The 17,500-nt window shown below is 41.6% G+C and overlaps 1 protein-coding gene across 1 annotated transcript in view; it reads left to right on the top strand.

The window, feature by feature from the left end:
* Positions 1–17,500, top strand: part of LOC308082111 (SH3 and multiple ankyrin repeat domains protein 2-like) — a 163,292-nt gene that overhangs the window by 111,885 nt on the left and 33,907 nt on the right. Inside the window, 1 exon segment of the mRNA XM_080423731.1 lies at positions 16,217–16,329. Coding sequence (XP_080279857.1) covers positions 16,217–16,329 — 113 coding nt within the window.

A 17,500-nucleotide genomic window follows, 5' to 3' on the forward strand; every position in this document is an offset into this window, starting at 1 on the left:
TCTGTTGATAGTGGATAAAGGTGAGTAGCAGGCTCTGACGTCATTCGTTCTGATCCAAGTCATTGTTGCCGGCGGAAAACCTTGTATGTCCAATTGAGACTATTTTTAGACTATTTTAGTCCCAAGTTCCTGTTAATACGTGTCATTGGATCAATGGTTATTATAACACATTTTAAAATGCAATAATAGCAAAAAATATCAGATCTGCAAGCTCCAACGCGTCACGTCTGAGCTTGTAGATCTGATATTTTTGCTACTTTTCGTGACACTGTAGCATCATGATGTAAGCTATTCATTTACGGGGGGAGGAGTTGAAATATGGAGATATGAGGTTTCTGCCTGACAGCAACGATGTGAGGAAACTGATGCATTTTAATATATATCTATATATCTATCTGTTGTCATCAAACAGATTCATTCTGGCTTTGCCTTGGCTGTCATAAATAAAACAAAGTTCCCCATCTGTGTCATCTGTGATGTCATGATGGGAGAGGGAGGGGGGAGGGGGATATCGCCGTGGAAACGAGGAGCCGTCCAGGCATAAAGATGACGTCCATGTCCAAAACATCCTTTTGTTTGTGTGCGTGTGCACACGCTCGTGCGCAGTTCGTGCGCAGTGCGCGTGCGTGCTCTCTAGGGCTGCCAAGATCAGGACATCTTTTACAACTAAAAACAGCCGATACAGTAGCACACAGTGTGAGCTTGTACATCGGTTGTTTTCCACTAGCGGTTCATTCAAATGGATATTTCATAATCATTTTTTTTTGTAAGTTTGGGTCCCAAGTAGGGATGGGCAATATCATCGATATCACGATATATCGCGATATTTTATTTCGCGATACTGTATCGATACTCCAGTATCGATATCGCGATAAAAAAATAATATGCTTTTTCAGATACAGGCTTTATGAAAAACATTCAAAGAACCTATCACAGATCTGCAGCTAAACAATATGTAGTGTATATATAAACAATATGTAGTTGTGATATATGTATATATCGCAATATATCGCAATATATCGCAATATATCGCAATATATCGCAATATCGTGATACGACCCAAGTATCGTGATGCGTATCGCAATATAATCGTATCGTGACCCAAGTATCGTGATACGTATCGTATCGTGAGATTGTTGCCAATACCCATCCCTAGTCCCAAGAGTCCCTCCCTAGAAATGTAGCCAAAAGTACAATATTTCTGTTTGAAACGTCTGGTTTGAGTGACGGTCCTGAGCCTGTTCACCTATAGTGCGTGCCAACGTCTCGTCACCACGGGGGGGCGTGGCATAGTAGCTGCAGACATACTTGTTTCGGTCGATGTTAAGTCAACCTGGTTTATACCCCCCAAAGATGTCCGCCGCTACCAAATGACACTTGTTGACTCCACCTTCAGGGTTTCTGGCACGCTCTAGAGCAGGGGTCTTCAACCTTTTCAGGCCAGGGACCCCCAAACTGATGGGGTGATGGAGCAGGGACCCCCTACCTCGTAGGGTAGGGGGTAGGCCACCACATATATCGTATATTTATGTATAAAATTGTGTTTTATATGTATAAACATGAACAAATGGTTGCCTGGAGCCTGCTCCTACCCACAGGTTGTCTCAGTAGGTGTGCAAAAGACCTTTTCTTCCTCTACAAAATATGTATAAACATACCATGTTATTGTGCATTCAATACTAAGCTATTAAAATATGTCATGTTATGTTTAAGACATATTGACATTTTTGGGAAAAAAATTAACAAAACGTTTTTAAAAAGTTTTTTTTTTTTTATCAAACAACTATTTCGCGGACCCCCTGCAGTACCTCCGCGGACCCCCTAGGGCTCGCGGACCCCCTGTTGAAGACCTCTGCGAGGACAGCTAGTGGTCAGTGGTCAGGTTTACTGACCACATGACAGCAACAGACAGGCCTGATCACTGACCACAACGACAGAGATCCCAGCCCCGGCGCTCAACAACGTCCACAGGACTAAATGCCGGGTCAAATCTCTGCAGCGTGCACATCGTCGAGGAACTCACCTCGGACACGACGTTTAGTGTTGTTGCTGATATGTGATGTATTTTCTGTCACGGTGATGAATTGAGTACAAAGGACCACGTTAGAACCAAACAAGGAGCTTTACCCTGGCACTATACAGAGAATTCAGAGAATCCATAATTCTCTTGCTTTGCAGCGAAATCTTGACCCGTAATTAATATCAGCTTTGGCTTAATTTTGCTCCATGTTGCCATTTATGTGCAGTTTGAGTTTTCACACGTGCATGAAAGGTTTATACTGCTCACTGGGATTTACATCATAATATACAGTGTTCATGCTCTCCTTTATTCATACGCAGCAATAATCCTGAGTGTTAATTTAACTCTGACAGTGTTCATTTAACTCTGACAGTGCACGTTCAATTAACACTCACTGCTCATTATGCATAATGTATTCTCTCACATTCGTATGGGATTCATAGCTCATGTGTAAATCTCATGCTAGATTATCAGGAATGTACAAACAGTATATAATGCTTTTATTTAGATGGTTTCTCTACATATTAACCACTTGAACCCTGTCGGGCGCAGGAGTCCTGACGTCACTTGTGGGTCACAGAGTTATTTTCTTCATTTTAACCCATTAAAACCGGGAACGCATCTGTGTAACCATTATTTTATACTTTGTCTATTCAAAAATAACAGATCTACAAGCTCATAGCGCTATGAGCTTGTAGACCTGCTATATTTTAACACATTGAGTGCCATAAACGGTCCGGACTGTTTATGGCCCATTTTTTTTAAATATATTTTTCCCACGTGGGGCGCTCTAACGAAACTTTGGGATCATCCAAGGAGTCTCTGAGAAGGAGAGGCCGGATGTGGATCCATGTCAAAAATCCTTCCGGTCGGCCGCTCCAATGTTAACTCCTTGACTAAAAGCTTAATATCTCCATTTCTTTTTAACGTGGTGGAAGTGAGACGTTTTCGATCGGCGATCACTCTGCAATGGAGGGTCGCGTTAGAAATATTATTGTTCCAGGCGTTAGTCGGGACCCTCCGCCGTCTCGCACGCACGCTTTGTTTACATGCACTTCCACGTCGGGGCTTCTACAGCACGAAACATATCAACGTAAGTGGATGGAAGATATGCTGGCACTAGATGTACCCTATTTTAATAAACCTCTGGCACACAATGTGTTAAATAGATCCTAGATCGGCTTCAACTAGCCGATCTACATCGACACGTTGTGAGCTTGTAGATCGGCTATTTGAACTATTTGAAAATGTTTTTAAAATTTGTAAAAAATGGCAAAGAAGTTTAGGGATAATGGGTAAGGGTTAGGGGGTTAGGGGTTTAGGGATAATGGGTAAGGCACCGCCGAAAATAGGGCCCTTAGTGTCTTTTGCGTATTGTTATTCAGTCTGTTTACTGACAACACTACTCTCTCTCCTATAACCTCAGCCAGGTGGGGGCGAGGGGTGGGACGATATGGGTATCTCACGATACGATATCTGTGGCGATATTAGGCCCTCGATAACAATAATATCACGATATTCGATATTTTGCGATATCACAATATGTTGCATGAAATTTCACCAACGATATATCACGATAGTCCTTGTATTCAATTCATAAACACATAAAATAGCACCAAACAGTTCAAAATCATCATTACACAAATACAGAGTTGGAAAAAAACGTATCACAAAAGAACCTGTAAAAAATGTAATATCGATATTTTTCGGCAGTATATCGATTATGTATCGCTGGAGGAAGTATCGCGATATATTGCGATATCGATATATCGTCCCACCCCTAGTGGGGGCGGTATTGAGTTTCACAATACACCCTGCATCTGGGATCACTCAGGGAGTAGAGCTACCCGGTCGCTGCATGTACGAACCAATCAGCGGCTGCTTGGGGCGGGATCATCCAATCACCTGCCAAGTAGCTTGAAAAAATGAAACGCCGTCTTGCATGGATTCTGCTACCGGAGTCTCAGATGGAAGTAGGAGGAGTCTCAGATGGAAGTAGGAGGAGTCTCAGATGGAAGTAGGCTGTGAAACAAAATGTGTGTCGCAAGCTTCTTCCATTTGGCGGAGTCAGGTTAACTCTCCTACAGACAGAAGGAAAAGAAAGGGAAGAAATCCAGTGCAATGCGACGTGACGCCGATGATGCGGGACGGTAGCGCCGTGATCCCGATTGAATGGGAGATGTAGTCGTTAAGGTCGTTTTTAAACCTGAGAATTGTAGTCAACTCGTGGGCTCTTTTTCTAACTCTTTGGATGAATCTGTACCTTTTCACCATCTGTTGATTCTTCATATCCTTTATGAGTAAAATCACAGACCTCTTTTTTTGTTTTATTTTTGGAACACAGTTCTTGTGTTAAAAAACGTCAATGGGATTTAGAATGGAGAAAATAACTGTGTTGACCGGAGTCCACCATGGGTCCATACTAGGCCCCCTAGGATTTTTTTATTCCCTCTACACCACATGTCTTCGACAGAAATAGCCATTCTACAAGCTCACAGTGCAGTGCTGAGCTTCTAGATCTGCCATTTTCGCCGAATGTTCGGTAGACCCAGAATAGGGACTCTAGGGTTCATATGGTTAAAAACCAAACGTGTCACAAACTTCACTCATCATATGAGAGAGAGAGAGAGAGAGAGAGAGAGAGACAGAGAGAGAGAGAGAGAGAGAGAGAGAGAGCGGCCATTTTGATTCTTTCTGAAGTCTCAGACATTCTTTCTCCTGTTGCTCCTATAAGCCACACTAAGGAAAAAGAAAGGTGGTAAGTTATCAGGCATGTTTTCATTCTATATCCAACATGTCCGATAAATACTGTACGTCACGTACTGTACTGTATGTCACATAACGTCACTGTGGGGAAGAAACCTCGTATCTCTATGTATTTTCTTTTTCTGAATCAATGCCCTATTTCATCGTACAAGAGTGTTGCACAAAGGTTTGTGAAAGTAGCACATCTACAATGCTATTGTTTAGTGTCTATTGTGACTATTTACACAGTTTTATAAAAACATTATAGTGATAAAAAGGGTTTTGGACCAACAGCGACAATCATTTTTATCGTTGCTGTCGAGCAGAAACCTTGTATCTCCATGTTTTAACGTTTTGTGTTTTTTTTTGTAAATGTATGCCAAACTAAATCAATACCACAGCGTCACACAAAAGTACAAAAAGTTTTGGACTTACGAGGTTTTCGGCCCAACAGCGACGATACGGTATATTTAATCACACACTGTAAGTCACTGTGTGCGTCCTTCATCCAGGTCCAGGTCCAGTGATCAGCATTAAGATCTGTTGTTTTATTGTTTATTGTTTTATTGTTTTATTTATTCATGGTATTTTGTTACATTCATGTTATTTTGTTACATTCATGTTATTTTGTTACATTCATGTTATTTTGCTACATTCATGTTATTTTGTTACATTCATGTTATTTTGCTACATTCATGTTATTTTGTTACATTCATGTTATTTTGTTAGATTTTAATATTGTTTTCAAACATGGACGTTCTGAAAAGCATTGGTGGAAAAAGTACTGAAATGTTTTACTTAGAAGAATCAATACCTCAAGCACAATGTAGAAGTAATCTGTTACAAGTAAAAGGCCTGTGTTCAAAATGTTACTTGAGTAAAAGTACACAAGTATTGGCATCAGAATATACTTAAAGTACCAAAAGTAAAAGTACTAAAATGTTGGAAAAAAACGATCTACAAGCTCACAACGCGCCGCATCGCGGCGCGTTGTGAGCTTGTAGATCTACTTTTTTCAAATAGCCTATGTATGAAATAGGGATAAGGTGGTTAATGTGTGTTTTATAATATAATAATTTATATCTGAAATGTAACTAGTAGCTAAAGTTTTCAAATAATTGTAGTGGAGTAAAAGTATTGAAAACTGGAAATACTCCAGTAAAGTAAAAATACCTCAAAATTGTACTTTAGTAAGTACAGTACAGTACTTGAGTAAATGTACTTAGTTACTTTACACCACTGCGATTGATGGAACGATGTGTTTCTGAGGACAAGGTATTTATTGTGTATGAATGACACAGACGATGATGTTGCATGTTTGGCTGAAAGTGTTCCATCACAACCTGCTGTCTGTCTGTCTGTCTGTCTGTCTGTCTGTCTGAGGCCGTCAGTGACTCAGTGAACTTTAACATGATAGAAATTAACATGAAGTGGTTAAAGGGATAGTTCACCTCCAAAATGACTTTTTTTTCCCTATCCATTAGTCACCCCATGGAGACTTGAATTCATGGATAATTTGCTGACCGGCAGCGGTTCCGGTAGGAGACGCAAAGAGTCTCCTTTGTGTCTCCTACCAGAACCGCTGCCTACCGGTCGGCTGGTCATTAAGTTATTGTCTTAGGAATGAGACAAAAAAGTCTCATGGGGTGACTAATCCATGGAAAAAAAGATTTTTTTTGGGTGAACTTTCCCTTTAAAGGTTTGGTTGACCTGACAGACGGTGTGAAGTGTTTGGTTTAGTTGTATGTATGTATGATACAGTTTATGTATGTATGATACAGTTTATGTATGTATGATACAGTTTATGTGTATGATACAGTTTATGTATGTATGATACAGTTTATGTGTATGATACAGTTTATGTATGTATGATACAGTTTATGTGTATGATACAGTTTATGTATGTATGATACAGTTTATGTATGTATGATACAGTTTATGTATGTATCCACATGTACAGTGGAAACGGTAGCCATAAGTCCATAGAACATGTGTCATCACCCAGATCATTATTCAGTTTTCTTGTGTGTTATGTACGTATGTATTTAAAGTGTGTGTGTGTGCGTGTGCGTGTGCGTGTGCGTGTGTGCGCGCGCGCGTGCGCATATACATATATCTATATATATATATATGGGAATTGTACACACACGTACATGCGTTACTATAAACAATGTTTTATAACAATGTAATCTAATCCTTTATGACCTCAAATGGTATTATTGCTTTTTCTTAGTGCCTGTACTTAAGCACATGCAGGCCTGTGTGTGTGTGTGTGTGTGTGTGTGTGTGTGTGTGTGTGTGTGTGTGTGTGTGTGTGTGTGTGTGTGTGTGTGTGTGTGTGTGTGTGTGTGTGTGTGTGTGTGTGTGTGTGTGTGTGTGTGTGTGTGTGTGTGGCTTTATTCCAGGAAAAAAAAAACTTTCATTCACAGCCAGGTTGCCACGACAACCATGCTGCATGTTGTCTAATGTGCTGCAGTAGAATTTGAACAGGGAGACAAATACTGTAGCAGAGAAAGAACAATTTACTGTGTGTGTGTGTGTGTGTGTGTGTGTGTGTGTGTGTGTGTGTGTGTGTGTGTGTGTGTGTGTGTGTGTGTGTGTGTGTGTGTGTGTGTGTGTGTGTGTGTGTGTGTGTGTGTGTGTGTTTGTTTGTGTGTGTGTGTGTGCGTATACTATATTTGAATGTGAGGAATCGATATCCTGCTCCTCACAAGTGAGAAATGGTTCTTTTATGGTTTAAAAAAAACATCTTAGGGTCTTCTTAGGGGTTGTGTGTGTCCACAGAGAACGCCTTTTGAGCTGAGAAGCGCTTTGGATATTATCATATCCATAGCGCTCACACACAGTGTGGATATCATGTCCATAGTGAAGAAGAGCGCACCGCTAGTGCGTGCTTTACCAAATAAATGCTTTACCATAGAAATGCTTTACCAGAGAAATGCTTTACCATAGAAATGCTTTACCAGAGAAATGCTTTACCAGAGAAATGCTTTACCATACAAATGCTTTACCAGAGAAATGCTTTACCATAGAAATGCTTTACCAGAGAAATGCTTTACCAGAGAAATGCTTTACCAGAGAAATGCTTTACCAGAGAAATGCTTTACCAGAGAAATGCTTTACCAGATAAATGCTTTACCAGAGAAATGCTTTACCATAGAAATGCTTTACCAGAGAAATGCTTTACCAGAGAAATGCTTTACCATACAAATGCTTTACCATAGAAATGCTTTACCAGATAAATGCTTTACCAGAGAAATGCTTTACCAGATAAATGCTTTACCAGAGAAATGCTTTACCAGAGAAATGCTTTACCATAGAAATGCTTTACCAGATAAATGCTTTACCAGATAAATGCTTTACCAGATAAATGCTTTACCAGAGAAATGCTTTACCAGAGAAATGCTTTACCAGATAAATGCTTTACCAGATAAATGCTTTACCAGATAAATGCTTTACCAGAGAAATGCTTTACCAGATAAATGCTTTACCAGATAAATGCTTTACCAGATAAATGCTTTACCAGATAAATGCTTTACCAGAGAAATGCTTTACCAAATAAATGCATGGTAGAGCTGCCAGCTCAAAAGGTGTTCTCTGTGGACAGTGGACACACCCCTAAAACCTTTATGGTTTGTAATTAGTCAAAGATCCAGGACACGTGAGCGTTAGGCATTTAGAGCTTAGGTTTAGGGTTCAGGGGTGGAGTTACGGCAGTGTTGTGTTTGTGCGCCAGTGTTGTGCACCGGAAATAGCAGATCTGCAAGCTCGAGCTTGCAGATCTGCTATTTTCGGTCTCGTGGTTATGGTTAAAAATGGCAAAAACCTATGACAGTGGCATTCATAACGTCCTGAAATGTTGACGTCCTCACGAGTCTAGCAATACAAACGTGTGTGTCACAGTCAGTGTTGCCAGATTCTGTGAGAGAAACAAGCAACCAGGTCTAGGAAAACCAGCCCAAAAGAAGCGACTATTTTCAAATAAAATCTTGCGGGGAAATTATGATAAGCAGATCTGGCAACCCTGGTCACAGTTGTGGTCAAGGTCAATGATGTTCCTCTCCTCCCCTCTTGTGACCCCCCCCCAACCCCCCTCCTGTGTGTGTAGATGGTCAGAAGAAGAGGATTGTTTTCCAAGTGACTCTAAGTAATGGTATTCTGCATGGACTCTCTCTCTCTCTGGACAGACAGACATACAGTAGTTTAGGACATACCTACAGTAGTTTAGGACAGACCTACATAGTTTAGGACAGACCTACAGTAGTTTAGGACAGACATACAGTAGTTTAGGACAGACCTACAGTAGTTTAGGACATACCTACAGTAGTTTAGGACAGACCTACATAGTTTAGGACAGACCTACAGTAGTTTAGGACAGACCTACAGTAGTTTAGGACAGACCTACAGTAGTTTAGGGACAGACATACAGTAGTTTAGGACAGACCTACAGTAGTTTAGGACAGACATACAGTAGTTTAGGACAGACCTACAGTAGTTTAGGACAGACCTACAGTAGTTTAGGACAGACCTACAGTAGTTTAGGGACAGACCTACAGTAGTTTAGGACAGACCTACAGTAGTTTAGGACAGACCTACAGTAGTTTAGGGCAGACCTACAGTAGTTTAGGACAGACCTACAGTAGTTTAGGACAGACCTACAGTAGTTTAGGGCAGACCTACAGTAGTTTAGGGACAGACCTACAGTAGTTTAGGACAGACCTACAGTAGTTTAGGACAGACCTACAGTAGTTTAGGACAGACCTACAGTAGTTTAGGACAGACCTACAGTAGTTTAGGGCAGACCTACAGTAGTTTAGGGACAGACCTACAGTAGTTTAGGACAGACCTACAGTAGTTTAGGGACAGACCTACAGTAGTTTAGGGACAGACCTACAGTAGTTTAGGACAGACCTACAGTAGTTTAGGACAGACCTACAGTAGTTTAGGGACAGACCTACAGTAGTTTAGGACAGACCTACAGTAGTTTAGGACAGACCTACAGTAGTTTAGGACAGACCTACAGTAGTTTAGGACAGACCTACAGTAGTTTAGGGACAGACCTACAGTAGTTTAGGACAGACCTACAGTAGTTTAGGACAGACCTACAGTAGTTTAGGGACAGACCTACAGTAGTTTAGGACAGACCTACAGTAGTTTAGGACAGACCTACAGTAGTTTAGGACAGACCTACAGTAGTTTAGGACAGACCTAAAGTAGTTTAGGGACAGACCTACAGTAGTTTAGGACAGACCTACAGTAGTTTAGGGACAGACCTACAGTAGTTTAGGGACAGACCTACAGTAGTTTAGGACAGACCTACAGTAGTTTAGGACAGACCTACAGTAGTTTAGGGACAGACCTACAGTAGTTTAGGACAGACCTACAGTAGTTTAGGGACAGACCTACAGTAGTTTAGGGACAGACCTACAGTAGTTTAGGGACAGACCTACAGTAGTTTAGGGACAGACCTACAGTAGTTTAGGGACAGACCTACAGTAGTTTAGGACAGACCTACAGTAGTTTAGGGACAGACCTACAGTAGTTTAGGGACAGACCTACAGTAGTTTAGGGACAGACCTACAGTAGTTTAGGACAGACCTACAGTAGTTTAGGACAGACCTACAGTAGTTTAAGGACAGACCTACAGTAGTTTAGGACAGACCTACAGTAGTTTAGGACAGACCTACAGTAGTTTAGGGACAGACCTACAGTAGTTTAGGGACAGACCTACAGTAGTTTAGGGACAGACCTACAGTAGTTTAGGGACAGACCTACAGTAGTTTAGGACAGACCTACAGTAGTTTAGGGACAGACCTACAGTAGTTTAGGGACAGACCTACAGTAGTTTAGGACAGACCTACAGTAGTTTAGGACAGACCTACAGTAGTTTAGGACAGACCTACAGTAGTTTAGGACAGACCTACAGTAGTTTAGGGACAGACCTACAGTAGTTTAGGACAGACCTACAGTAGTTTAGGGACAGACCTACAGTAGTTTAGGACAGACCTACAGTAGTTTAGGACAGACCTACAGTAGTTTAGGACAGACCTACAGTAGTTTAGGGACAGACCTACAGTAGTTTAGGGACAGACCTACAGAAGTTTAGGACAGACCTACAGTAGTTTAGGACAGACCTACAGTAGTTTAGGGACAGACCTACAGTAGTTTAGGACAGACCTACAGTAGTTTAGGGCAGACCTACAGTAGTTTAGGACAGACCTACAGTAGTTTAGGACAGACCTACAGTAGTTTAGGACAGACCTACAGTAGTTTAGGACAGACCTACAGTAGTTTAGGACAGACCTACAGTAGTTTAGGGACAGACCTACAGTAGTTTAGGACAGACCTACAGTAGTTTAGGGCAGACCTACAGTAGTTTAGGGCAGACCTACAGTAGTTTAGGACAGACCTACAGTAGTTTAGGGACAGACCTACAGTAGTTTAGGGACAGACCTACAGTAGTTTAGGACAGACCTACAGTAGTTTAGGGACAGACCTACAGTAGTTTAGGGACAGACCTACAGTAGTTTAGGGACAGACCTACAGTAGTTTAGGACAGACCTACAGTAGTTTAGGACAGACCTACAGTAGTTTAGGGACAGACCTACAGTAGTTTAGGACATACCTACAGTAGTTTAGGACAGACCTACAGTAGTTTAGGACAGACCTACAGTAGTTTAGGGACAGACCTACAGTAGTTTAGGGACAGACCTACAGTAGTTTAGGACAGACCTACAGTAGTTTAGGGGTAGTTTAGGACAGACCTACAGTAGTTTAGGACAGACCTACAGTAGTTTAGGACAGACCTACAGTAGTTTAGGGATAGACCTACAGTAGTTTAGGACAGACCTACAGTAGTTTAGGACAGACCTACAGTAGTTTAGGACAGACCTACAGTAGTTTAGGACAGACCTACAGTAGTTTAGGGATAGACCTACAGTAGTTTAGGACAGACCTACAGTAGTTTAGGACAGACCTACAGTAGTTTAGGACAGACCTACAGTAGTTTAGGGACAGACCTACAGTAGTTTAGGACAGACCTACAGTAGTTTAGGACAGACCTACAGTAGTTTAGGGACAGAGCTACAGTAGTTTAGGGACAGACCTACAGTAGTTTAGGGACAGACCTACAGTAGTTTAGGGACAGACCTACAGTAGTTTAGGGACAGACCTACAGTAGTTTAGGGACAGACCTACAGTAGTTTAGGGACAGACCTACAGTAGTTTAGGACAGACCTACAGTAGTTTAGGACAGACCTACAGTAGTTTAGGACAGACCTACAGTAGTTTAGGACAGACTTACAGTAGTTTAGGACAGACCTACAGTAGTTTAGGACAGACCTACAGTAGTTTAGGACAGACCTACAGTAGTTTAGGACAGACCTACAGTAGTTTAGGACAGACCTACAGTAGTTTAGGACAGACCTACAGTAGTTTAGGACAGACCTACAGTAGTTTAGGACAGACCTACAGTAGTTTAGGACAGACCTACAGTAGTTTAGGACAGACCTACAGTAGTTTAGGACAGACCTACAGTAGTTTAGGACAGACAGACCTACAGTAGTTTAGGACAGACCTACAGTAGTTTAGGACAGACCTACAGTAGTTTAGGACAGACCTACAGTAGTTTAGGACAGACCTACAGTAGTTTAGGACAGACCTACAGTAGTTTAGGACAGACCTACAGTAGTTTAGGGAGGTCAGAACACTAGAATGCGGTGGACAAAAGTCCCGCTTTATCTGGGATCGTCGCCGTTTTCGAGGGGAGGGTGGTGCACGCCGCCGTATGTTCCCTCAGCCCTATAGGTTTTCTCTAAACCCTATTAACCCATAAGCCCCTATAACACTAGACCCCTAACCCAGGGGTGATGCAACTGTGATGATGCAGAGGGTCACTATATTTCCACACTCACTCCAGAGGGCCACGATGCATATACTGTCGGGCAGACACCTCTTATCTCCCAACCACATTCCTATAACACTAGACCCCTAACCCTAACCCCAACCACATTCCTATAACACTAGACCCCTAACCCTAACCCCAACCACATTCCTATAACACTAGACCCCTAACCCTAACCCCAACCACATTCCTATAACACTAGACCCCTAACCTTAACCCCAACCACATTCCTATAACACTAGACCCCTAACCCTAACCCCAACCACATTCCTATAACACTAGACCCCTAACCCTAACCCCAACCACATTCCTATAACACTAGACCCCTAACTCTAACCCCAACCACATTCCTATAACACTAGACCCCTAACCCTAACCCCAACCACATTCCTATAACACTAGACCCCTAACCCTAACCCCAACCACATTCCTATATCACTAGACCCCTTACCCTAACCCCAACCACATTCCTATAACACTAGACCCCTAACCCTAACCCCAACCACATTCCTATAACACTAGACCCCTAACCCTAACCCCAACCACATTCCTATAACACTAGACCCCTAACCCTAACCCCAACCACATTCCTATATCACTAGACCCCTTACCCTAACCCCAACCACATTCCTATATCACTAGACCCCTTACCCTAACCCCAACCACATTCCTATAACACTAGACCCCTAACCCTAACCCCAACCACATTCCTATAACACTAGACCCCTAACCCCAACCACATTCCTATAACACTAGACCCCTAACCCTAACCCCAACCACATTCCTATAACACTAGACCCAAAGCTGGTCTCACACATAAGGATTTTCAAAATCTTGAAATCTGGTAACATCTCACACTACTGGATAATCTTATAGGATTCCCTTATCAGATTCTCTGCACACAGATTTTAGTAGAGGTTATAGGTGCTTCAGTGTTTTTAAATGACATATTTATAGTTATGGTTAAATTTATCGTGATTAGTGTGAACGGCACGAACCACAACCACCTTAAAAACCTTATAAAATCCAACCCTAACCCCAACAATAACTCCCAACTCTAATCCCAACCCCAACTCTAGGGAACTGAGGGAACATGAGGCTGAGGGAGGATAGCACTGACCCGGGTTCTAAGCTTGGTTTCCCGGGTCTGTAAAACACTAACATGTCCTGGTTAATAATAATAATAAGTTTATAGCGCTCACATGTATTATCTTCTGTTCAGTTGAAAGGTGCAGTCACTAGGTGTGCTAAGAGCTCAAATAATCCCCCCCCCCCCCGCCCTGATGAAAACGCCTATGGTGTGCATACATGTGTGCGTGCATGAGCGTGCGTTGCGTGTACATGAATGTGCGTGCATGACCGGGTGCGGGCGGGGTCCCGCGGTTTGTGGGTGTTTGAAAACAACGGGTCTGGTTAAAAAGTCCCAAATGTGCCGTTTGCTGCCTTTTCCCCCAGGTTTCCATTTCAAGGACACATTTTGATAGAGACGGCGCTGCTGCCTTGGCAGACGTCCCGTGTTCATCATCGGTCATTAACCCATTAAGACCGGGAACGCCATCTGTGTGTCATTTTTAGATTCCTTTGGCTATTCAAAAATAGCAGATATACAAGCTCGTAGCGCGGCACAGAGTGCCGCGCTACGAGCTTGTATATCTGCTATTTCCTTCTTTCTTTTTTTATATCGTGAAAATGTGTGCAAATCTTTGAATATATGTTTTTTAAAGCGAACGTTTGTAACTCAAATCTTATTGCTTCTGGGGAATTCTACAAATGTCCTCTAAATCCTATGTTGCCAGAATATCAGTGGTTCTCAAACTTCTTTCATGTCAAGGACCCCCCAAAATTATACGTATTTCGCCGCGGACCCCCATCTCAAAATATGTTGTTCCAAGGACCTCCCAGAGGCAAAGACTTGAGTTAAAAATGTTGGCTTTAAAAAAAACTATTATATTCAAAGATTTGCACAAATTTTCACGATAAAAAAATAATAATTGTGCCGCACTATGAACTTGTAGATCTGCGATTTCTGAATAGCCAAAGACATCTAAAATGACACAGATGCGTTCCCGGTCTTAATGGGTTAAACATTTGATTTAAAGGTGCAACCTCCCCCTGGCATTGGGATAACGCTGAGTGGGCTGTTTTTGAACGAGAGTTGGTTCGCACGGCTTCCCAGGCTGACCCCGCAAGACACGCCTGGCTCATTTCATAAAACCTTTTCCCTCCGTTTGTGTTTCTCGCTTGTTTGTTTGTTTGTTTGTTTGTTTTTTTATCCAGTCCTGTTTCAGCTTCATCCGCAGTTCAGTCTGGAAACAGAGGACACACTGTAAATATACTCGGTGTTAAAGGCACAGTATGTAAACTTTGCTCTGTGTTTAGATAACAAAACCATAACAATAACAACACCAATCATTTCCCGCTGTACCAGCAGTCATCAGCCACTAGGAGCAGTGTGGTGCTGTTTACCTGCAGATATACACTGCTCTCTTGCCGTATTTTGGTGTTTTGTTTGTTTTGGTAGACGGCCCAAAACACCTAAACACAACAAGAGGGCACTACTGTAGTGTTTCTGCAGGTAAACACCACCACACTACTGTAGTGTTTCTGCAGGTAAACACCACCACACTACTGTAGTGTTTCTGCAGGTAAACACCACCACACTACTGTAGTGTTTCTGCAGGTAAACACCACCACACTACTGTAGTGTTTCTGCAGGTAAACACCACCACACTACTGTAGTGTTTCTGCAGGTAAACACCACCACACTACTGTAGTGTTTCTGCAGGTAAACAGCACCACACTACTGCCTGAGAACTGCTAACCTGACTCCGCCAGATGGAAGAAGCTTGCGTCACATTTGTTTCACAGGCTACTTCCATCTTGGACCTCGGTGGCACAATCCATGAAGGGGCGGTCCCTTTTTTTCAAGCTACTTGGCAGGTGATTGGATGGGACCATCTGTCTATCACCGTCTATCAACCAATCATATTGACGTGTCTACATGACGTATAGTAGCTGCGCCAGCAGTAGTTCTTTTGTATACTATTCAACCATGATGAATGGTGAAAGAACTACAACGCAATTAACGCTTCTCGATGTCGTCACATCCGGTCTCGCCAAGATCCCGCCCCCAGCAGCCGCTGATTGGTTGGCACACTCAGCGGTGCGGTGTAGCCCTACTCTCTGAGTGAGCCCAGATGGAGGCTGTGTTGTGAACATGTGAAACTCAATACCGCCCCCATCTGGCGGAGTCAGGTTAGATAACTGCTGGTATACAGGGAAACGACTGGCATTTTTATTGTTATAGTTTTGCTATGTAAACACAGGGCACAGTTGCATAATAGGCCTTTAATTTACCTCAAAGCTGAGGTAAATTCACACTTAGATGGGGGTTTTTTTTACGGTGCACGGTCACTGAGAACGATTGGCTTGCATTGTCTCTGTGAGAGCTCCATCCTGGCAGTGTAATGACCTCTGTAATGACCTCTGTAATGACCTCTGCCTGGCGGCGGTCAGTCACATGTGGTCCTGGTTTGTGTACCTCACAGATAAAGTGGACGAGATGACCCCCGCCCTGAAGAACGCCACCGTCGACATGAAGGTGGCCACCATTAAGCCACGCCCCTCCAGTCGCTGCTTGGTCACGTCCTCTGACCTGAATGTAAGCCAACATAATTACACACTAATTAGTGAAGATAATTAATGTATGTATGTATGTATGTATGTACCTTTTTATGTATTATTATTATTATTATTATTATTGTTATTATCATTATTATTATTATTATTAATAATAATTATAATAATAATAATATATTAATGTGTGTCTTTTAATATCACTTACTGTATGTCTCAATTTAGCCAAGTGTGTTGTAAGTATTGTTTTTGTTAATAATAATGGTTTGTATTCTGATACAGAAGTACTCATTGCTGTAGAGTGTTTGTTCAGTAACAGGGGTCTCCCTGTCTCTCTAGCTCTTTAGTTCAGGTTGGGATACTAATTTGATCCAATCAGGAGAGAGAACTCATACAGGATAAACAAGTGAAATTGGAAGTGATGACATAAAGCAGTTGAACAACATTGGAACTGGAACACTATAACATTTAAGCTGAACAATGGGCACTCTCCCCTCATTGGCTGAAATTAGCAACTCACCTGAAAATGTATTTCCGTTTATTAAAGAGCAGGAGAGACATGGAGACTCCTGTTACTGAACAAACACTCTATAGTAATGATTATATCACAATATAGAGCTATTTAACACTGTTACTGAGCACACACTCTATAGTAATGATTACTAACACAATATAGAGCTATTTAACACTGTTACTGAACAAACACTCTATAGTAATGATTACTATCACAATATAGAGCTATTTAACACTGTTACTGAACAAACACTCTATAGTAATGATTACTATCACAATATAGAGCTATTTAACACTGTTACTGAACAAACACTCTATAGTAATGATTACTATTACAATATAGAGCTATTTAGCACTGTTACTGAACAAACACTCTATAGTAATGATTACTATCACAATATAGAGCTATTTAACACTGTTACTGAACAAACACTCTATAGTAATGATTACTATCACAATATAGAGCTATTTAACACTGTTACTGAACAAACACTCTATAGTAATGATTACTATCACAATATAGAGCTATTTAACACTGTTACTGAACAAACACTCTATAGTAATGATTACTAACACAATATAGAGCTATTTAACACTGTTACTGAACAAACACTCTATAGTAATGATTACTATTACAATATAGAGCTATTTAGCACTGTTACTGAACAAACACTCTATAGTAA

Source organism: Gymnoscopelus braueri (assembly GCF_963280865.1).
Source record: "Gymnoscopelus braueri genome assembly, chromosome: 1".
NCBI lineage: Eukaryota > Metazoa > Chordata > Actinopteri > Myctophiformes > Myctophidae > Gymnoscopelus > Gymnoscopelus braueri.